At 52.1% G+C, this 19869-nt stretch overlaps 1 protein-coding gene across 2 annotated transcripts in view; it reads right to left on the reverse strand.

Annotated features, from left to right (window-relative positions):
• ST6GALNAC5 (ST6 N-acetylgalactosaminide alpha-2,6-sialyltransferase 5) overlaps positions 1-19869 on the reverse strand; it is a 167705-nt gene that overhangs the window by 12065 nt on the left and 135771 nt on the right. For both annotated transcript variants that reach the window (XM_072754847.1, XM_072754846.1), the window contains exons 3-4: positions 11921-12330; positions 5712-5819 (exon numbers count right to left, since the gene is read on the reverse strand). In XM_072754847.1, the coding sequence (XP_072610948.1) occupies positions 5712-5819; positions 11921-12330 (518 nt within the window). The remainder of the gene's footprint in view (positions 1-5711; positions 5820-11920; positions 12331-19869) is intronic.

Raw genomic sequence — 19869 nt, forward strand, 5'->3', positions numbered from 1 at the left:
AATCTGGAAATAAGTGAGGAAGGAGAAAGAGCATTTCCTGGCAGAAGAAGAGTTCGACCCGGAGAGAAGGAGGGGACAGAGAAATCGCCATCAGAACAGCCCCGTGGTTGTCCGGGCAAGGGGCGCCGACGGATGGAACCCTAGTGGGGGGAGGACGCCAAAGGGAAACAGGGTATTGACATGAAGGGTCTCCCCGAGACCTTTATTAATGACAAAGGGAAAAGAAAAACCCTGGAGGCTCAGCAGTGGAGCATCTGCCTTCAGCCCAGGGCGTGACCCTGGAGTCCCCGGATCGAGTCCCACTTCGGGCTCCCTGCATGGGGCCTGCTTCTCCCTCTGCCTGTGTCTCTCTCTCTCTCTCTCTCTCTCTCTCTTTGTGTCTGTCATGAATAAATAAATAAAATCTTTAAAAAAAAAAAAACCAAAGGGAAAAGTAATACCTTCACGGTGGATACCACCTGGCCGGCGATCAAGGTCACCACCGCAGGTGACAAGACAATCGCTGGCAGGTGCCTCCTGCCCCGGGGTCTGGGGGTGCTGGGGGTGCGGGTGGGGGTGTCCCGACTGCACGGGCTGCATGGGGTTGGGGGGGGAGTCTCTGTGAGGATGGAAGAGGAGGGGGGGCCCCTGTGAGGAGGGAGGAGGTGGTGAAGGCAGACGGGGGGCCACGCCGCAGAGGCCCGTGTGCCTCGGGAGCAGGTGTGACCTCGGGAGTAGGCGTGACGGCCCGCAGGGGAGGGAGGCCAGAGTGGGGCCGCGGCCGGGAGCTTGGGGCAGCACCAGCCGAGGAAGGACTGTGCCCTGGGGCCGTCGTGCCTCCCGAGGTGCCCATGTGCGCGATCGGGCCACCCGAAGTCCTCTGGCCCAAGGGGGACCCCCGGAAGTCACCCGGGCCCTGTGGGCGAGGGGAGGGAGGCCACAGGTCCGGGGGAGCTGGATGGAAGACGGGAGCTCGAGGCTTGTGGGGCGCCCCATCCACCCGTGTCTTGGGAACCGGTCACTCGTGATGGCCTGGCTGTACCACGGTCCCCTCCTCGGGCCCCTCGGGGTCTGTCTGTGCCTTGGTTTCCCCAGCAATCAGAGGCAATGATTAGATGCTCCCGGAACGCTTGTGCCAGTCGAGTGTAGACGGGGAAGCGGCTGGACTATAGCTCAGGCCAGAGGAGGTCGGAGGTCTTGTGAGGCCGAGGGTAAAGCAGAGAAGCGGGGGGCTCTGGATGGAGCAGGGACAGAAGGGCCCAACAGTCTTTTGACTGAAATGCATCCAGGTGACCCTCAGGAGACCGAAGCCAGAGGCCCTCTGTCGCCTCCCAAGTCCTCCGCACCCAACACGACTCGGTGGGGCGAATGACGTCTCTGTGGTTAATTTGGCAAATAATCCCTTTTGAGGATACTCGTTGTGTCCTACGGTCTGAAAAAGTTAATTGACCAAAAATGAGCATTTGGCTCTTTCTTGCTTGCTGATCTGGCCCCAGGAGCCTAACTCTTCAGTCCAGGGAGCAACTGGGCAGCGTAAGGAAGCGGCAGGAGGGGCAGGTGCACCTGAGCTGGGGGCCCGCGAAGGCCACCCCCAGGGGGGCAGGAAAGCGGCGTCCAGTCGGTAGAGGAGGCCATCCGGCCGCGTCCTTCCCTTTCTGGCAGCCAGGCTCTCCTCACCAGCTGGGCACCATCTGTTAGAGCTCGCTGGACACCCCCTTAAAACGTGCTACCGGGCACTCCCACTCGCAGGTTAGCGAGTCCCGTCGCCTGGTGCACTCACGCACGTGGGTATACCCCGGGGGGGGCGGGGGGGCCAAGCCTTCCTCGCCTAGTGCCTTGCGAGTGTCACGGAGACTCAGGCTCAGCACTGCTGTCCCCACCACCTTACAGACACGGAAGCCGAAGCTTCGGAGAGAGTAAGGAACCTGCCCCGATCGCTGAGGTCAATACGGTCAAAGAACCGTCTCCAAGTCTCGCAGTTTCTAGAAGCAGAGATGGCTGTTTTCTCACCCACGTGAACACCCCTCTCCTAGAGCGCTAAGGACGGAGTAGCGGACAGGGCCTTCGTTCACGTGGGATTTAGGGAGCCCCCGCTACGGGCCGGGAAGGTCCACGTCTGTGGTCCTGCGCACCAGGGCTCGTCGGGAGCCACACACACACATCCCTGCCCCTGGAGAGTCTACACTCGCAGGTTCCACCAGCTTGAGCTTGGCCACCTCACAGAACCTTCCCTACGGATTTTGGGGCCCTTGGTGGTATCTCACCCTCATGACCCACCAACCCCGCTTGGCCCACTTCTTTCCAAGTAAAAACGAAAGAGGGGAATGGGTGGACGAGCAGAAGGACCGAGAAGTCGCTTTGTCATCCTCGGGTGCTAGGTACTGTCCCCAAGAGTCATGCGACCCCAAGGGGCTGCGCTGTGTCCATCACAGTTTCAGGTGGATCGAGCTTACTCTGAGTTTCTGGGAGGCAAGAGCTGTGCCCTATTGAACCACCACCCGGCCCCCCAAGTTCTTGGTACCTTTTGGGGCAACCCTCAGCATACGGAAGAAAACTGATAATTATTATTATTTATTTATTTATTTATTTATTTATTTATTTTTGATAATTATTTTATACCTTACAACATGATGTGATGTATGAGTCACAGTCCTCCCGCTAAGAGCCCTTCCTGAGAATGGGGAAAATTAACAAGGCAGGAAACCACAAATGTTGGAGAGGATGTGGAGAAAAGGGGACCCTCCTGCACTGTTGGTGGGAATGTGACCTGGTGCAGCCACTCTGGAAAACTGTGTGGAGGTTCCTCAAAGAGTTAAAGATAGACCTGCCCTACGACCCAGCAATTGCACTGCTGGGGATTTACCCCAAAGATTCAAATGCAATGAAACGTCGGGACACCTGCACCCCGACGTTTCTATCAGCAATGGCCACAATAGCCAAACTGTGGAAGGAGCCTCGGTGTCCATCGAAAGATGATGGATAAAGAAGATGTGGTCTATGTATACAATGGAATATTCCTCAGCAATTAGAAACGACAAATACCCACCATTTGCTTCAACGTGGATGGAACTGGAGGGGATTATGCTGAGTGAAATAAGTCAATCGGAGAAGGACAAACAGTGTATGTTCTCATTCATTTGGGGAATATAAATAATAGTGAAAGGGAATATAAAGGAAGGGAGAAAAAATGTTGGGAAATATCAGGAAGGGAGACAGAACATAAAGACTCCTAACTCGGGGAAACGAACTAGGGGTGGTGGATGGGGAGGAGGGCGGGGGGTGGGGGTGAATGGGTGACGGGCACTGAGGGGGACACTTGACGGGATGAGCACTGGATGTTTTTCTGTATGTTGGTAAATTGAACACCAATAAAAATTAATTAAAAAAAAAAATAAGAGCCCTTCCTGAGCGCCGCCCGTGTGCTGGGCGCGGTGTCGGACACTGTCCATCCCTGATCTCGGCCCTATCACCGTGACCCGCTCGCTCTTATCACCATCTTCTTAGTCCCATCCTGCAGATGAGGGAAGCGAGGCTCAAGGTGACCCGGTTTCTCCCCGGGGCGGGGGGGGCAACTAATGGGGAAGTTTAAAGGAACTGGGGGGTCAGGTTGTGCCGCTCCTGGTTCTCCCCCCTTTTGCCTCCCTCAACAGGAGTTGGGACCGACCAGGACGCGCTCTCTCCGCAGCCGGACCCCCTAACCCCCCGCTTGCTCTGACGGGACGCAGTGTGCAGGGAGCCCCCTGAGCAGGTCTTGGGGAAAGCTCCCGGGGGAGCGGCCACGGAGCCTTTGGGACGGTGGCTGGGGAGCAGGACCCCGGAGCCGGGGGCGGCAGGCCGTTCGCCAACAGCGTCTCGACTCCCTTGGCGCCGTCATGATGAACTAACTCAGAGTAAGAGAAGTGACAGGTTAACTTGCCTTTCATTTGTTTTCCGTAATAAATGGAATATTTCCTTGAACACTCGGAGCCATTAACATTTCAATGTATTCCTGCTCTTTCTCTCTGGCGTCCTAATGGCAATATTACATAATTGCACCTGCCACGGGGCTATCAACGCCGCCGCTGTCTGCGTGTCCACGAGCGCCGCTCCCGCCCTCGTCAGCCTGGTGGGTGGAGGAGGCAGTTGGCTTCAATTTTTCTTTTTTTCTACACTCTCCTACCTTCTTTTTGCACATGGATTGCTCAATAGGGAAACAAGGCCAGTGAGTGAGTGGTGAGGGCCTGGGTGGTATCTCACCCCCCTAAGTCCTAGAGCTCGCGACCCACCAACCCCGCTTGGGCCGCGTAGTTCTCCACTTCTTTCCAAGTAAAAGCAAAAGGGGGGAATGGGTGGACGAGCAGCAGGACCGAGAAGTCGCTTTGTCATCCTCGGGTGCTAGGTACTGTCCGCAAGTCATGCGACCCCAAGGGGCTGCGCTGCATCCATCACAGTTTCGGGTGGATCTGCAGCCACGGGAGCCAACCGTTGCGCCGGCCAAGGCGCTGTTCCAAGCGCTTTATGTGTATTAGCTTCTTTGACCACCTACGACCCCAGGGCTGAGTCCTACTGGCATCGTCACGTCCACTTCTGACGAGGAGGAGCCTGAGCCCCAGGGACACTGCACAACTCGCTCGAGGTCACACTCAGGAGGCAGCCGGGTGCAGCGCTGACCCTGGGCCGTCCGACTCCACGACGCACAGCCCTCCCCACTGCATCACGTCGCTCCTGGGGACGAGTGGGCCTAGGCAGTCAGCCGAGGACGCTCCTGCCCAACCGGACCCTCGCCTAGAAACTGGTGCGGCTGCTGTGTTGGGCCTGCGGGTGAAGGAGAGCGCGGGAAGAGCGGCGCAGGGTAACAGCATGACCCAGTCCTCTCGCCCTGGCCTCCAACCTCCAAATTGCCGACTTCGGTAAAGGCCCACGTGGCCTTCAAGAGCTGTTAGGTTTCGAACACACGAAGGTCTAAGCACGCATGGATTTTCACGAGCAAGTTTAATGCCCTCACCCTCGCTGTTGCCGTTTGAAGGTCAGGACCGAGGCCTTGTGCGGGTCATCAGGCGTTCCTGAAAAGCAGGACACTTTCTGAAGGGGCTGGCATCGCTGCTTTACGTCGCAGGTGGATTTTCAATCAGGCTTCCACAAATGAGGCCCTGAGTGTTTCTCAGTGCGTGTGTCAGCACACACCAAACCCCGGCCGGGCACACGCCACGAGGGGACGTAAGGCAGCAGCAGAGATGTGCGTATGTTCCCTCGGAAGTGGTACATCAAAATAATTACGCCGGTGCTTTTGGCCTTAGAAGCCCAAACCGGAGCTACTGATGTGGGGAGGAAAAGAGGCTCAGAGCAATATTTTAATTGAGAAAACAGGCCTTACCGTCAAAGAAATTGCCCTCTTTAATTCATTAAAAATTACCGCATCCCCTTTCAAAGGAGGATAAAACTAATATTCCTTAATGCTTGCTCATCATTAATATTATGCCAATTATTGCATTACATTTGGGTGATAAATATTCAGAGGATAAATGAAGCCCACAAGATGGATTAATTCTCCAGCAGTACAAACAAAAACTTTCAATATTTTATATCACATAATTAAATGCTGTTTGTTGTTTCTAGAACCAGAACTTGGGACGTGTTAATTAATTGCTTCAAGAAGACAGTTAGACATGTCTCAGGGTTGATATTTGGAATCAGATATTTATGAACCCCGCACAAGCCCTGCTGACGAATTACACTTGCAGGATAAATCCTACCTGCAGAAGTCGGGGGGCACCATGCCGTAAACATTGATCCTGTCACACAGCTCCAGGGCAATTGTCATGGTGAACCAGCCAGTGCTGAGCCAAGTGTTAGAGATCTTCCTGGAAGGAACAACAAGTCCGCAAGCTGGTAAAGTGATCATTACAACCATTACCGTCTTAAATCCTTTGGGGAGCGAGGCTGGCGTTTGACACACACCTCCTCTGTCTATCCAGCTGGCAAGTAGCTGGAACTTTACCAGGTAGGAGTCTCTTACCAACAGCCTCCTATTCCATGGTACGGTCACAAATGATACTCTGGTCTATCACGGTGGATTCTGACACAAAAGGATGCTCAGCGACTTCCACATCATCACAGGTGATGACCCGTGTGTCAGGATTTAAGTGCATGTGCCCGCAGCCCAATTTCTTGTAAGATGACAATCCCCATGTGTCAACTCTTTCTTTATTAACTAGAATACTCGACTCATTAGAAATAGTCCTTGCTCCCCAGGCAGGCTACAGAGGGAAGAGCTTATTAAATATGTAAAAACACACACGTGTGTCTGTCTGTTGATTGATATCTACTGATCGATCAAACAATCTTAGGATAAAAGCTTGCCTTCAATGAGACTCATTAACACGGACACCCCGATTTTTTTTTCCCCCTCTGGACAACCTGATTGAACGTCTTTCCGTAGGAAGCGTACATTCATTTGGGAAGGGGCAGGTTACCAGAGGAAAAAGAGCACAGCGATGGCGTGCGCTTAATTGAGCATTTGCTTTACTTTACCTCGGAATATCCGGAGCCCTCGAAAAGTTCTTTTCATTAGAAGACCGAATCGACCAAGTTTAAGGAATGAACCTGTGTGTTGCTAAATTCATTCATTTGCCCACTCAAACACCTGTTCGCCGCTCCAGCCCGTGCCAGGCCTAAGGATGACTGTACGGTCTGATTTGACCCTCTGAGGATAACTCGGTCTACCATGCTTTGCTGCTGTGGATATTAATTTCAATTCTTCGGGGGCTGCCACTTTTGCTTTTTTTCCCCCAGTGCTTATGGCATGCCTCATTAGCCAGTTTCAAACACCTTATCCCCAAGGTCAGACTGTCTGACTTTGCCCGGCCACAGCACCGTATGTGACGTGCATAACAGAGGTGCTGAAGAGCTTGCCCAGTTGCACTGTGCAGCGCCCCACTTTGAGGGGGAAGACTTTTTGTTAATCAGTTTGCATGATTTCCAAATCACACATGGACCAAAAAAAAACCCCACAAGAACCCAAAAAACCCAGAGAGGCATATTAAAGAGTCCTTTGTTTTGTCAAGTATCTGACACGAATGGGTGATAGAGTTACTCCTGGGTTCATGGCCTCCCCTCTGTTGCTGTTGAGCCATGTTGTTACTCACTTCAGCTTTCCATTCCATGGTACCCCACCTCATACGAACCCAGGAAGGGCATTTAAAAAGCTTCTAAAGATGGAAGTAGCATGAGTTTGTGTGTTGGCTGTTCCATCACTGGCCAGCAGCATGACCCGTGAGGCAGGTTATTGCTAATCTCTGAGCCCAGATTTCGCTGGCCTGGGAAGCTCTACTTCCCGGGCTGCTCGGAGGACTAAATGGGAGAACCCTATAAAAAGTATCTAGCATGGTGTGTTGATACACCGACACCCCTTCCTCCTCTCTCGGTTGCCAGATTGGAGCAAATGAAGCAAATAATTCAGCCATTACTTTCAGTGTGGGATTTTTTTTTTTTTTTAAGCATCCAATACTCTGTTATTGGCTCTGGTGTAGGATCCATCCTCAATCATCAGGGCAGTACGTACGAACTTCTGGAGCCTCCAGCCTAGATAGCTATTAACAACCCTCTCTTCCTCACCAGGGCTGTGTATTCATAAGAACCCTGGGACTTGGGGCGCCTGGGTGGCTCAGTCAGTTGAGCATCTGACTCTTGATTTTGGCTCAGGTCATGATCTCAGAGTCATGAGATGGAACCCTGTGACGTGCTCTGTGCTGGCCATGGAGCCTGCTTGGAATGATTCTCTCTCTTTCGTCCTCCTTGCCCCTCTCACTCTCTATAAAAATAAAAAAAGGGGAAAAAAAGGACTCTGGGCCTGAAGGAGGGGGCGCAGAGCAGAGCTAGCTGGAAGGAAAAGAGGAAGGAGAAGGGGAGAAAGTCTCTTGCCTCAAGTTAGATTCTTCACCTGTGTGGCTGTGACAGTGCAACGGCCAGTTGTTCCAGACTCACACTGGGTCGGTGAATAACTGGGAGCTCGTGAGGCCCAGGAAGAGGCTATGTCCCTATGCTTTTAGAGTTGTCGGAAGCCTCAAGAGGGCTCTCCCTGGGGTAGAAGCTCCCCGTTCCTTTGGCTTTCTTTTGTGGGATACGGTAAGATGGTAAGGCACAGCCAGAGATACAGAAAAAAGGTTTCAAGGGTAAAATGGGGGAGGATACAAAGTGAAGGACGAAAGAAACTCAAGTGAAGAGTTCTTTAAAGTGCCACTTACAATTCCCCAGACTTCTTAAATAATAGCCTGTTGGGATCACGTGCTATCGAAATGCAACCGCTTTGTGCTGTCTTTCTAAAAAGATTTGAACTCTTTTTCCAACAAAGGAATATCTACTGTTTTTACACTTAATCAGCTATAATGAAGGAATATGAAGAGCTGTCATGTGCTTATTAGGGAAAATTATCAGATATTCTTTTATATGATGAAGTAACACACTGAGCTGATAATTCTATAGTGCACACTAAATTACAATTAAAGGCCTTTCTGCTCCACCAGAATCTCATTTATAATCTCTATGGAAATATTCTTCCTGCAGTTATTTCATTTATGCTTCCTTTATCTAATTACTATAATATTGGTTCTGAATCATATTTTCCTAATATACCCTTATTCAATTATAAAGTTATTTTCAAGTACAGTTACTTTCTAATATCAAAGAATACCACTTGGCCATCTCTGTCATTTGTCATGCTTCTTAATTGCAGATTTTTCCCGAGCCATTTTCCCCTCTCCACTTTTAACGGTGAAACTTCTATAAATCAAAATCTATTGAATTATCCTGGGCTATTTTTTTTCCCAAAATAATAGCCCGAAATGAATGTCCTGATAATGAGATGTACAAAATTAGACCTTCCACATTTTGTGTACCTGTAATACATCTTCCTGTTTGACCGGGTTTCAAGAAAAGCAGAGAGAGAAGAAATACTCTTAGACCCCCAAATGTTTTGTGTTTTAATTTTCAGAAACATGTTTGTCCTGAAGGGCTATTTCTCACTTGGTTCTTTTAGCTTGGAGCAGCCAGGTTAAGAAAGTGGACACATGAGAACATTGAGTCAGTACAACATTAGCGTCTTTAAGGCAGTCTCCTGAAGGGAAGAGGCATAAAGATTCCAGAAGTTTGGCACCCTGCAAATCCAGACGTGTGATCCCCCTGAAGAGGGAATGTATGGATCCTAGTAGATGGATGTATGCACGTGAGAGGCCCAGCAGCCAATCCACAAAGACAGACTCACTGAACAAAGTTTTCAGTGGTCAGAATTTAATAAGCTTAGTCAATGGGGCATGTCTCCACGTGAGTGTGTTTCCTACAGATCTAAGTGACCACAGGGTAGAATGATGGTCTGCAAGTTATCAACTTAAAAACATCCCTTAAGAAGATCCAGAGCAATGTGTAGTTATCTTAAATAGCTTAGACTGCAGCAGTGTTTCAGGAATTCTTAAATTTAGCAAACAACCATTAAGCTGAAAAGAGGGAAAGTGTTTTCTATTGAAGAGTGTTGCTACTTATTTCACATTTTCCAACCAGCACAAATGAAACTGTAAATAACTCCTCTCATTCTTCTTCCCTTATAAAATGCTCTGCTGGTTAAATAACTCATTCAAGTGAGTGACAGTCTCTCTTATTTGCGGTTTTTAAAGGGCAATAAGTAACTGGATTTCATGATGACCAGGATCCCCTGTGTGATCTACTGGCGAGGCTAACCATGGAGTCCCCTGGGCCTCTAGGGAAGGAGGCCACAGGGTCAGCAGCCAGCCCTCCCCACTCTTCTGTCCACCAGATGCCATGCTTACCCTTGCCTAGATCTGCTCTCAAATGGTCACAAGGCTTCCAGGATTCAAAAAGAAAGGTCTTCCACACAAAGAAGTTGGGGTGAAGCTTTGGTCCTCCTCTAAGACCCTGTTCACTGACAATGAGATGCCCAACCTAGCCTATCCATAGATTCAGTACTTCATGATCTTCATTTCGTTCATCATGTGCCTTTAGTTTTAAGAAATCAACTCAGCAACAGTTTTTGTAAGGCAAGGGGGTAAATTACATCACTGAATGTATATTAACTATAAAATTACATAGTTTAGAATGAAGGACACAAATTTAATCATCAGACCATTATGCCCTTTTCACATGTCAGGTCCCTGCAAGGTTGGATAACTTGTCCAAGGCCACACAACTAGTGAAGGATAGAGTCAGCATTCCAGCCTTGGGCTGTGTATTTGGACTACACTGCACTACCCCTTGGGATACCTCGCTGTTCTTTCTTTTTCACCTAGATCGGGCCAGCTCACGTCCCTTCATCTTGGCCTCGTCAAGGGCCCTTCCTTGCAGCCCTCCCAGCTGTAGCCACACAGGATTTTTCTCCAACCCCCTGCATGTTCTCTCACCTCAAGCCCTTGTGCCCATAAGGAGGCTTCTCTCCCCTTCCAGCTCCTTGTTTACCTGGATAAATACTTATTGGTCCTGGTCTCAGCCTAACTACATCCTTTTGAGAAAGCCCTTTCCTCATGCCCCCATCTCCTAGACCAGTGCTTTTCAAAATATTTTGATATATAATGAGAAATACATTTTACCTCATGATTGAGCATATATTTATATGTGTGTGTGTGTGTGTGTGTGTGTGTGTGCATGTATGGTCTTCATTTCACTTTATTTTTTAAAGTGTGTAATTCAGGGGCACCTGGCTAGCTAAGTTGGGAGAGCGTGACACTCTTGATCTGGAGGTAGTTAGTTCGAGCCCCACGTGGGGGGTAGAGATTACTTAAATAAATCAAGCTTAAAAAATAAATAAGAGTACTTGGGTGGCTCAGTCGGTTGAGCGACCAACTCTTGGTTTCAGCTCAAGTCATGATCTCATGGGCCTGAGGATGAACCCCTGTGTCGGGCTCCACACTCAGCGAGGAGTCTCCTTGAGATTCTCTCCCTTTCCCTCCTCCCTGTCCCTCCCCTGGTCATGCACACATGTGCTCTTTCTCGCTCTCAAATAAATGAATAAATAAATAAATAAATAAATAAATAAATGAAAATCTTTAAAAAAATTAAAGTAATTCAGTGTCTGTATATTCACAGGGTTGTGCAATCATCACTACTACTAATTCCAGAACATCTTCTTACTTCCCCAAACCCCTAGATGTGTATCTTTATAGGTACAAACAGTTACTTCATTTAACAATGGTTTGCCCTACTTAGTATGGGTGATGAACGCTGATATTGTCTGTTCTATTCCATTCCATTTCATCCCATTCTATTCCACTACATTAAAAAAAAAAAATCTTACAGTGACTCATTACATTGATGTCATGTGCCATTCCCGAGCTATGCCTGATAGTTGGTAAAACGGCCCTGGACTATGGCGGATCCCTCTGTTCTACATGTCACGGCACCATTTCCTTTCCCTTGCATGACCTTTAGCACGTGGGCCACTACTTGGTGACTATCTGCCCACCCGGTAGCACTTTATATCTTAGGAGGGCAGAGCCTAGATCTGTCTTGTTTTTGACTATATCCCCAGTGCCTGGTCCAGTGGAAGGGTAGCTACTCAGTAAATGTCAGTGCACTGGAGAGATGGTTGCTTCGAAAGGGAAAAATAAATGCGTCCCCTCCTTTTGGTTCGTGTTCACACAGTAAAAGGAAGTGCAATAAAACGATTATCTTGCACTTACTGCCAGGGGAAGCCAGCAGCTGTGTAGCCTGCTCCTCCAAAATAGGGACTTGGCCTTGAATGATCCAGACAGTGTCTCAGTGCTCCATTCATGTCGTCTTATAAATTGAGCAGCCGGGTGGCCGGGACCCTCCAAGATGAGCTCTATCAGTGGCCCGAGCAAGGGGGCCCCAACAGAAAGCCCCAGCAAAAGCTCTGCCTGCGGGGTACCAGCCAGCAGCGCCGGGTCCTCGCCCTCCCCAGGGGCCCTCCCCTACCCCCTGCCCCGGCCCGGCCCTTTACCTGTCTTTGCCCGTCTCCTGCTTGAAGAGCTCGTCGAAGTGCAGCATCTTGTGGCGCGTGGTCATAAAGGCCTTCAGCCGGGGCAGCACCTGGCTCAGGAGCTGCAGGTTGTTGTAGACCTGGCCCTTGCCGTCGCGCCGCATGTAGCTGCTGGGGCCCCAGAAGATGAACACAGTGCCCTGGCTCACGTTGAGCAGGTCGTGGCGGTTGCGGAGGATCCTCTGGATGCTGGAATGCGCGATGACCCGCAGGCTGGTGCGGTTGCCCACGTCGCGCCCGTAGCCACGGGTCGGGGCGTCATTCATGCGGATGACGCACTCGGTCTGGTCTATCTGGGGGCCTTGCCGGCTGCGCAGCAGGTGCCCCGAGCTGGTCACCAGGGCACAGTCCCTGCAGTGCATTTTCAGGGGCTAGAAGGCAGAGGGAGAAGGACACCGTCAGCAGACCACCCTCGCTTGGCACCAATTCTCTCCCAAACTGGGGACAAGGAGCACATGACAAGACGGACAGAAGGCTTGTGTTGACCTGCCAAACACTGGGCTCTGGGCTTTACTGATATCGAGAAACCAAATCCCCACGTCAACCCGCAAGCTTGCTGTCACCACCAATCTACAGGTGGGAGTTCTCAGGCCTGCAGATGCGGAGAAATCGGCCCAAGGACGCAGAGCCAGCAAGCAATGAAGTCAGGCTTCAAACCCAGGTCTTTCTGCATCCAAAGTGACCCCACATGAAGTAAAGCCTGTGCGACAATTCGCTGTGACACTAGCTTGGAAGCTCTTAACTCACCGTATTGAAAGTTAAGCAAGTATCAATATTCTCGGATGCTGTACAAATATGTTTATCCTACATAAACATCGTCTAAGAATCACACGGGGAAAGACATGCAAATCGTAATCCCTCGGATGCTGTAATTTTGAAATGACAACTAGGAGAGTTGCTCCCATTCTAAGAGGAAAAGGGGGGGAGACTGACGTGGTCCATCTTCAAAAATGTGTAAAAAAAAAAAAAAAAAAAAAAAAAAGGCAAGCCTCAAGCTCAGAGCCGCAGACTCCAGCCAGCGAACACGGGCCCTGTGGAAGCCCTGGCCGGGTGGGGCCCACCGGGGACAGCCACGGTGACAGTGCGCATCTCGGCACCTTGAACCGATGCTTTGCCTTCTGAATGTTCCCACAAATTAAACATTCCCAGTCCGTGTTGAGCGAGAAAGATCTCTGAGTTGCTGTTTGAAGATGGTGTAATTAGGGCCTGAGGCCAACGCCGGCAAGTGCACAAGAAAATGACGATCAAGAATGGTCTGAAATGGGCTGAAGGAAAGCTGCACGGGAGGTCTGCCCCGAGCCCCTGCCCTTCCTCCCCGTCCACGCCCAGCAGGACGCACTGGCTGCCTGGGGTGGTGTCAGGAGCTGGAGCCAGTTTCGTGCTTCTAGTTACTCTGAGCTTCCTGAGCCAGAGCTCTGCCTCCGGAACCAGACCAGGGCACCTGGGGACAGCCACCTCCCCCACTGCACAGTGGCCGAGGGCACCGGCTCTGGGGCCGACAGGACAGGTCCAGCCTTGCCTCCACTCCCTGCTAGCGGTGGGGCTTCGGCAAGCCACTGCCCCGCTCGAACCCCAGGTTTCTCATCTCCGGATGAGGAGAGTCAGTCAATGCCCCGTCCGACCTTGGTAGAGTTAAAATACAGTCATAGACCGGGCCATTTGAAATTGCCAATATTTGACCTGCAAAACCAGCAATCGAGGGGCCTTGAGCCCAGTCCTCACCATAGGAGCCGCACGGTGGTCATTCGGCAATGATGACTGGGGTTACCTGTTGGGGCGAAGTGGTTGCAGGCCCTCACGACGTCAGGACGGAGCACTTCGGGTTGATCGTTGACATATATGCTTACGAAATGGGGATTCAATCATTGCAAATTCTCATCATTCGCGTGACCCCCAGTTGCTCTTAGGTGACAGGCTCTATGATGGGCAGCAAGATGGCCAATGGGATGAAAACACGGGGCCCTTCCCAGGTTACGCTCTAGCGAGGGACGGTGGCTCAGTAAGGACGTGCAGTAGAGTGCGACAGGACGGGGAGGGGGACCACGTGGAAGTGTTAGTAAGGGGGCTGTTAAGAGGGGCCAGTTTTGGTGATGAGATGCCTCCGGGCGCTGTTCCAAGCTTTTTGTACAATTGCATTAAATCTTCAAAGAACCCTGTAAGGACGATACTACGCTATCACCCCGATTTTACTAATGAGGATATTGAGGGATAGAAGAGCAGGGAACTTGCTCAAGGCCCTACAGTTAGGAAGTGGTAGAGCTGGAATCCAAGCCCTGGAAATCAGACCGCAGGGCCCATGGGATTAACCCCCATGGCACCACGTACAATAAACAGAACAAGTGCCATGAGATGGCGTCTTAACTCATGGCCTTCTTCCTTTCCTCTCTCAACCCAGGAGCTCAGTGATGCTATTAAAGATTCTATTTATTTATTCACGAGAGACACACAGAGAGCGGCAGAGACACAGGCAGAGGGAGAAGCAGGCTCCATGCAGGGAGCCTGATGTGGGTGGGACTCGATCCCGGGACCCCAGGATCACACCCTGGGACGAAGGCAGATGCTCAACCACTGAGCCACCCAGGCGTCCGGAGTGACGCTGTTTCTTAACCAGTGCTGTTGCTGTTGCTTTTAGGGCATTGAGCTGACCGGATGCAGTGAAGTGGCAAAAGTCTTGTTTTTTTTTTTTTTTTAATAAATTTATTTTTTATTGGTGTTCAAGTCTTGTATCTATATCTCCATTCCTTTGGAGCCCTGTTGACAACAGACCCGTCCATCTGGAGCCTTCAGTTAACGAGAGTAAAACACGCTCAAGACCAAAGCTTCCTTTTGAGGAATAGCCCCATGACAGATGTGTAGAAAGTGGCCACTAGTCCCCTCAGGGAACTGCTGGAACCTGGACTGGAAGTCTTTCCGAATCCCCTGAATGAACTGCTGGGGGTGGGGGTGGCGCCATTTCATGGGTCCGAAGGATGGAGCAAATCCTTAATTTTCCTTTTTTCGTATTTTTACCTGCACATCCCACACAGAAAGGATGAAGAGGGAAAGTGAAACAAATCTGTTCAACCATGGGGTTCCCCTCATGTCTAGCACTGAACGTGCTGATGGAGATGTCCTTCCTCGCAAGGGCGCACACAAGCCACGGCGATGGTGCCGCCAGAGGAGCAATCCCAGGACCGTGGAGTAAGTGCTATGACACAATTAGGCAGGGGACAGGTGTGGGTCATGGGAGCAAAGGTGAGGGGACAGGGGAGCCCGTCTGGAGGGGCCAGAGAGACGGGAGGACAGCCCGGAAGCTTCGGTGTGGCGGGAGGGAAACCAACAGGTGAGATAACCTTAACAGAAAAGGAGGCGGTGGCCAATGGGGTCACGAGGCACGAGAGGACAAGCGAAACCAGACTTGGAAAGCGTTCTCTGGATTCGGTGGCGATGGCCACAGTCCCCTCGGCTGGACCCGAGAGGCAGAGCCTGGGCCCGGCCGGCCGCCAGGATGCGGAGGTGGGAGCTGGGCTGCCAAGGCCCAGGGAGGGCTGAGGGCAGAGCGGTGGGTGGCAGGTGGGTGGGCTGGCCCAGCCTCTCAGGGTCCTTAGGGGTCACCTGGGTATCGCATGGGACGTCCCGCCTCCTGGGCAACCTCTACTCGTGGGGAGGCCCAGGAGCAAAGTCCTGCAAGACAGACGGGGAGTGTCTGCAAATAGCACGTTACTCCGTGAGGACGAGTCAGGAGGCCCGGGGTGTGACCTTTGTAAGTCAGGCCCAGACAGCAGACAGCAAAGAGGGGATCAACTGGATCCCGGTGGCCTCGTGACATTCAAAGACACTTCCTGAGCCCTCAACACACCCGGGAGGAACCGTGTGGCTCAGTACCCTGGTTTCATAATGTCACGTCGTAGGATCTCATTCCGCTGGACCCTAAGGCCGTTGGAATCTGCTTTTTCTCATCAGACTCCCCTAGAATGATCCTCTTGAATTCTTCCAGTGTGACCGATAATTGGAAGACCCTGTGCTGATCTTGACTGGGGCGAGTCCTCGGAAGAAGAGTCCCCGCATCTCCCTCCCCCATAATTAACTGTTCCGCGGCGATTCTCAGAGCGCAGGCTGGTGGACAGGTGAGCCCTGTGTCCCCTGTGGAAATCCCAGTGCCTCGCGTCTCTCTCCTCGGCGCCACGAGGTCAGCGAAAGACCCTTCCAGGGAAGGCCAAGGCCAAGGCCACGAGCTCAGTGACTGCTGAGCCCCTCCCGAATCCGCCGGCCGCCCCGTCCAGGAGGCCCTCCCTCAGGGTCCCTGCCCTTCTGCCCCGGCAACGCCACCCCACCCTCCCCGAGTGGTGCAGATGCACCGACAACGCGAGGAAGGTTGACGTCTGAATTATGCCTTGCGTGTCAGGGGAAGTGGCGCCAGGGAGCCGACAGGAGCTGCTCTAAACAGACTGTGGCACTTGCCGCAGCTGAGGAGAGCGCGCCCAGGCCCAGGGCTGAGTCGCTTCCAGGGGAGGAAGCACCGTCTGTTTTCTGCGTGGGCAAGGGCTGAGGATGTCTTGGGAGGCAGGAGGACTGGAAGTCACGCAAACCCCGTGGCCCTGTTTCTCAGGATGCATGGCGGCCCTTGGAGAGAGCCGCGCTCCTCCGCACCTCGGGCCTGCAGTCCTCAGGGTCGTAATGACGTGGGGGGAAAGGGGCACCCCTCGGTGGGTTAGGACTCCTGATGCAGCCGTCCCACGTTCCCCGGAGCACTCGGATGCTGGGTTGATGATCCACCGCACCGAGCTGAGACGGGAAGGGAACTCATGGCCCTGCTAGGGGCCCAAGGGAGTGTGGGGGGGGTCAAACTCCATGGAGGGCCTAAGAGCGGAGGCGACCCCCAGGGAACTCACTGGCTAGCAAGGCCTTCTCTCTGCCTTCCTCCTCACAGGGCTCAGTCTCCCTGATTCTGGGGGGACCTTTTCCTCAAAGCCCCATTTAGCAAGGTGGTCCATCCTTTTGGCACCCACACTAGGTGACTCCAATCTTGGTAACCACTCCTGCTTCCTGGCCCATAAGAGGCACCGAGTCAACACTGCCTGGATGGATGGATGGATGGATGGATGGATGGATGGGTAACGGAGTGCATGACACCCAACCGCCTGCCTTGTCTGTTCCTGAGCAGGCCGGCCTCCTGGCGCATGCAGAGAAGACTTCATGGGGTGCCCTCACCAAGCACCTGCCCGAAGGCCTCAGCCCTCTACACCGATGGCACCGACAGACAAAGGGGGAGTGTAATGTGAAAGCCTCTGTCTGCTGAGGAGCAGGCTGCGGCCCTTTGCCTCCGGACAGCCTCTCCGTCCCGGGAGCCATCGCGGCCAGAGCCCAGGACGCCACTTGGAATGAATGGCTCGCTCGGAAAATGGCCCAGGACACAGTGAGGGCCATTAAGCCCAGCCAGTTATTAATCCCCAGTAAGAGCTTGAAGCCAAGGTCATTAGAGCTGCTGTGAAGTAAAAAAATGCCCAGGAAAACCCCCAGTGCACGAGGCCCCTGTGCTCAGAGCTGCAGCCTCGTGAGGCCCCGGCTGCGTGGCGTCCAGGAGCCGAGGGGGGCGGCGGCTGGCCCTCCCCAGGGCGCGCCCAGCACCGGCCGCTCTATTTTTGCCATCACTTCTGTTCTTTGCTCACGTATGAGCGTCCGTCATCATCCCAGTACCTAGGGCGGTGTCTGCGCCTTCGTAGGGGCTCGGGGATGTTTTATAATAATTCAGGTGTGAATGAGTCTCCCCTTCCCCCCCTCCCCTCCCCAGAGCAGAGAGCAGGGGAGCATGACGACTTGCATCCCAGCCTACTCCTCTGGGCTCAGGCGACAGGAGCAGCCCTTGCTTGAGAAGGCCCGCTCGGGGAATCGAGGCCGGATTCCTGCCACAGCCCGGAGAGCAAGAGCAGAAGGAGTTGTCCCCGTGACCCCGCGGATGCCTCCAGAGCCTTTCTTAAGAGAATAGACCAGGCCAAGTCAAATTAAACCTGACACCGAAAACGCTCAGTGATGTCCTTGCAAACATTTGCAGCATGGCAATCTCGGGCTTCACTTTTTAAAATTCTGATTTATTTGGCAGAGGGAAAGGTACCTCAGAGCATAATGTCCATTAGCTCAGTAATGAGACCAGTCTTGCTCTGGGAGCTGCTTGTTGGTCTGGAGCAAACAGAAGATATATTAAATGGCTTCAGGTGGTTCAAGAATCTCTGCACCTTTCAATCTGATGTTTTCCTGTAATTACTGGGCTTTTATTAGCTGTCAATCTCAGTTCAGCCTGACATGGGTATAAGTCACTCTGATTATTTAATGTGATTCCCTAGAAAAATGTTACTCTTTCAAGCTGCTCCTGTCTCTCGGTGACAAGCCCACCCACCAGCCTTCCCTGTGGAGAAGTCCTCTATTCTCCCCCAACGCCAATTCTCAGGATTTCCATCTCCCGGCTGCCTTAGGATGAGGGCTCGGCGGGCAGGGGCGGTACTGAGCCGCGTCACATGAAGGCCTTTGGAGTCACCGGCTGGAACCTGCTTCTTCCTCTCCTTAGGTGGATGATTTGGGGCAAAGTGGCTTAGTTTTTCCGAGTCCCCGTTTTCTCATCTGGAGTGTTATTACAGCAACGCCAATCGCAGAGGGAAGGCTTGCCATCCCAGTTAAGGGCGTACCTGCCATCCGGTTTCCCAAGACAAAATCCAAAGCCCACGCTCGATACCTCTTTCTCCCCACCTATTACGACTCTTGTTGCCCTACTGGGTCTAGCCCCGTCCACATATCCCAAACCCACCACTTCTCCCTGCATAGTGGCAGAAACCTCAGAGAGAGCTCAGGCTAACACTTTTCAAGGTGTGGTTCCCAGACTGGCAGTGGACCACAGAGGCTCGGAACTTTCTAGAAATGCAAATTCTCAGACCCCATCCTAGACCTACTGAATCAGATGCTCCGAGGTGGGCCCCAACAATTTGTGTTTTAACACGCCCTCCAGGTGACTTCTGATGCATCCTTGAGGTTGAGAACCCCCAGACCAAGCCATGATCCTCATTTTACAGGGGAAGAAACCGAAAAACAGGAGGTTATGTGATTTGCTCAAGGTCACACCCTAAAAGAAGCTCCTGGGATGAACCCCAGGTCTCTCCACTCTTAAAAAAAAAAAATCTAAGAAATATCCAACTATATCCGTAGACTGTTCGAAGACACTGGGGACTCACTGGAAAGGAATCATGAGTTAGCAGTGCCCTAAAGACAGAACCTACAAATGGAAGTGGTTTTGTGGAGACAGAGGAGTAAGAATGATCATTCTTTTTTTTTTTTTTTTAAAGATTTATTTATTTATTTATTTATGATAGACATAGAGAGAGAGAGAGAGAGAGAGAGAGAGAGACAGAGACACAGGAGGAGGGAGAAGCAGGCTCCATACCGGGAGCCCAATGTGGGATTCGATCCTGGGACTCCAGGATCGTGGCCTGGGCCAAAGGCAGGCGCTAAACCGCTGCGCCACCCAGGGATCCCCAAGAATGATCATTCTTTATGTGACAGGCTGCCCTCAGCAGGGCTCCCTGCCTCTGCACCATCTGCCTGCTCCTTTGGAATAAGCAACCAGGAATAGCTTCCTAGCATGCAAAGCAGGGAAAATACATGTGCAAGGCTGGAGGCTGCCCTTGCCCCGGTAGGCGGGCCACGGCGGTTCTCTCCAGCCAGCGCAGAGCCTCAGAGGTGTGGCCAGACTCAGAGATCTGTTGTGGGGGCGCTGTGCTCATTAAAGAGCCCCGCTCCACGCACACGCAAAGCTCTGCTGAAGGCCCACCTGTGGGCCTGACCTTACTTGGACAAAGCATTTCTGCCGACATGATTAAGATGTAAGTCAAGAGCAAGTCACGCCAGCTGAGGGCAGTCCTGGCGTCCTCGTAAGAAGAAACTCA

The sequence above is a fragment of the Vulpes vulpes genome, chromosome 3, assembly GCF_048418805.1.
Source record: "Vulpes vulpes isolate BD-2025 chromosome 3, VulVul3, whole genome shotgun sequence".
NCBI classification, from domain to species: Eukaryota; Metazoa; Chordata; class Mammalia; order Carnivora; family Canidae; genus Vulpes; species Vulpes vulpes.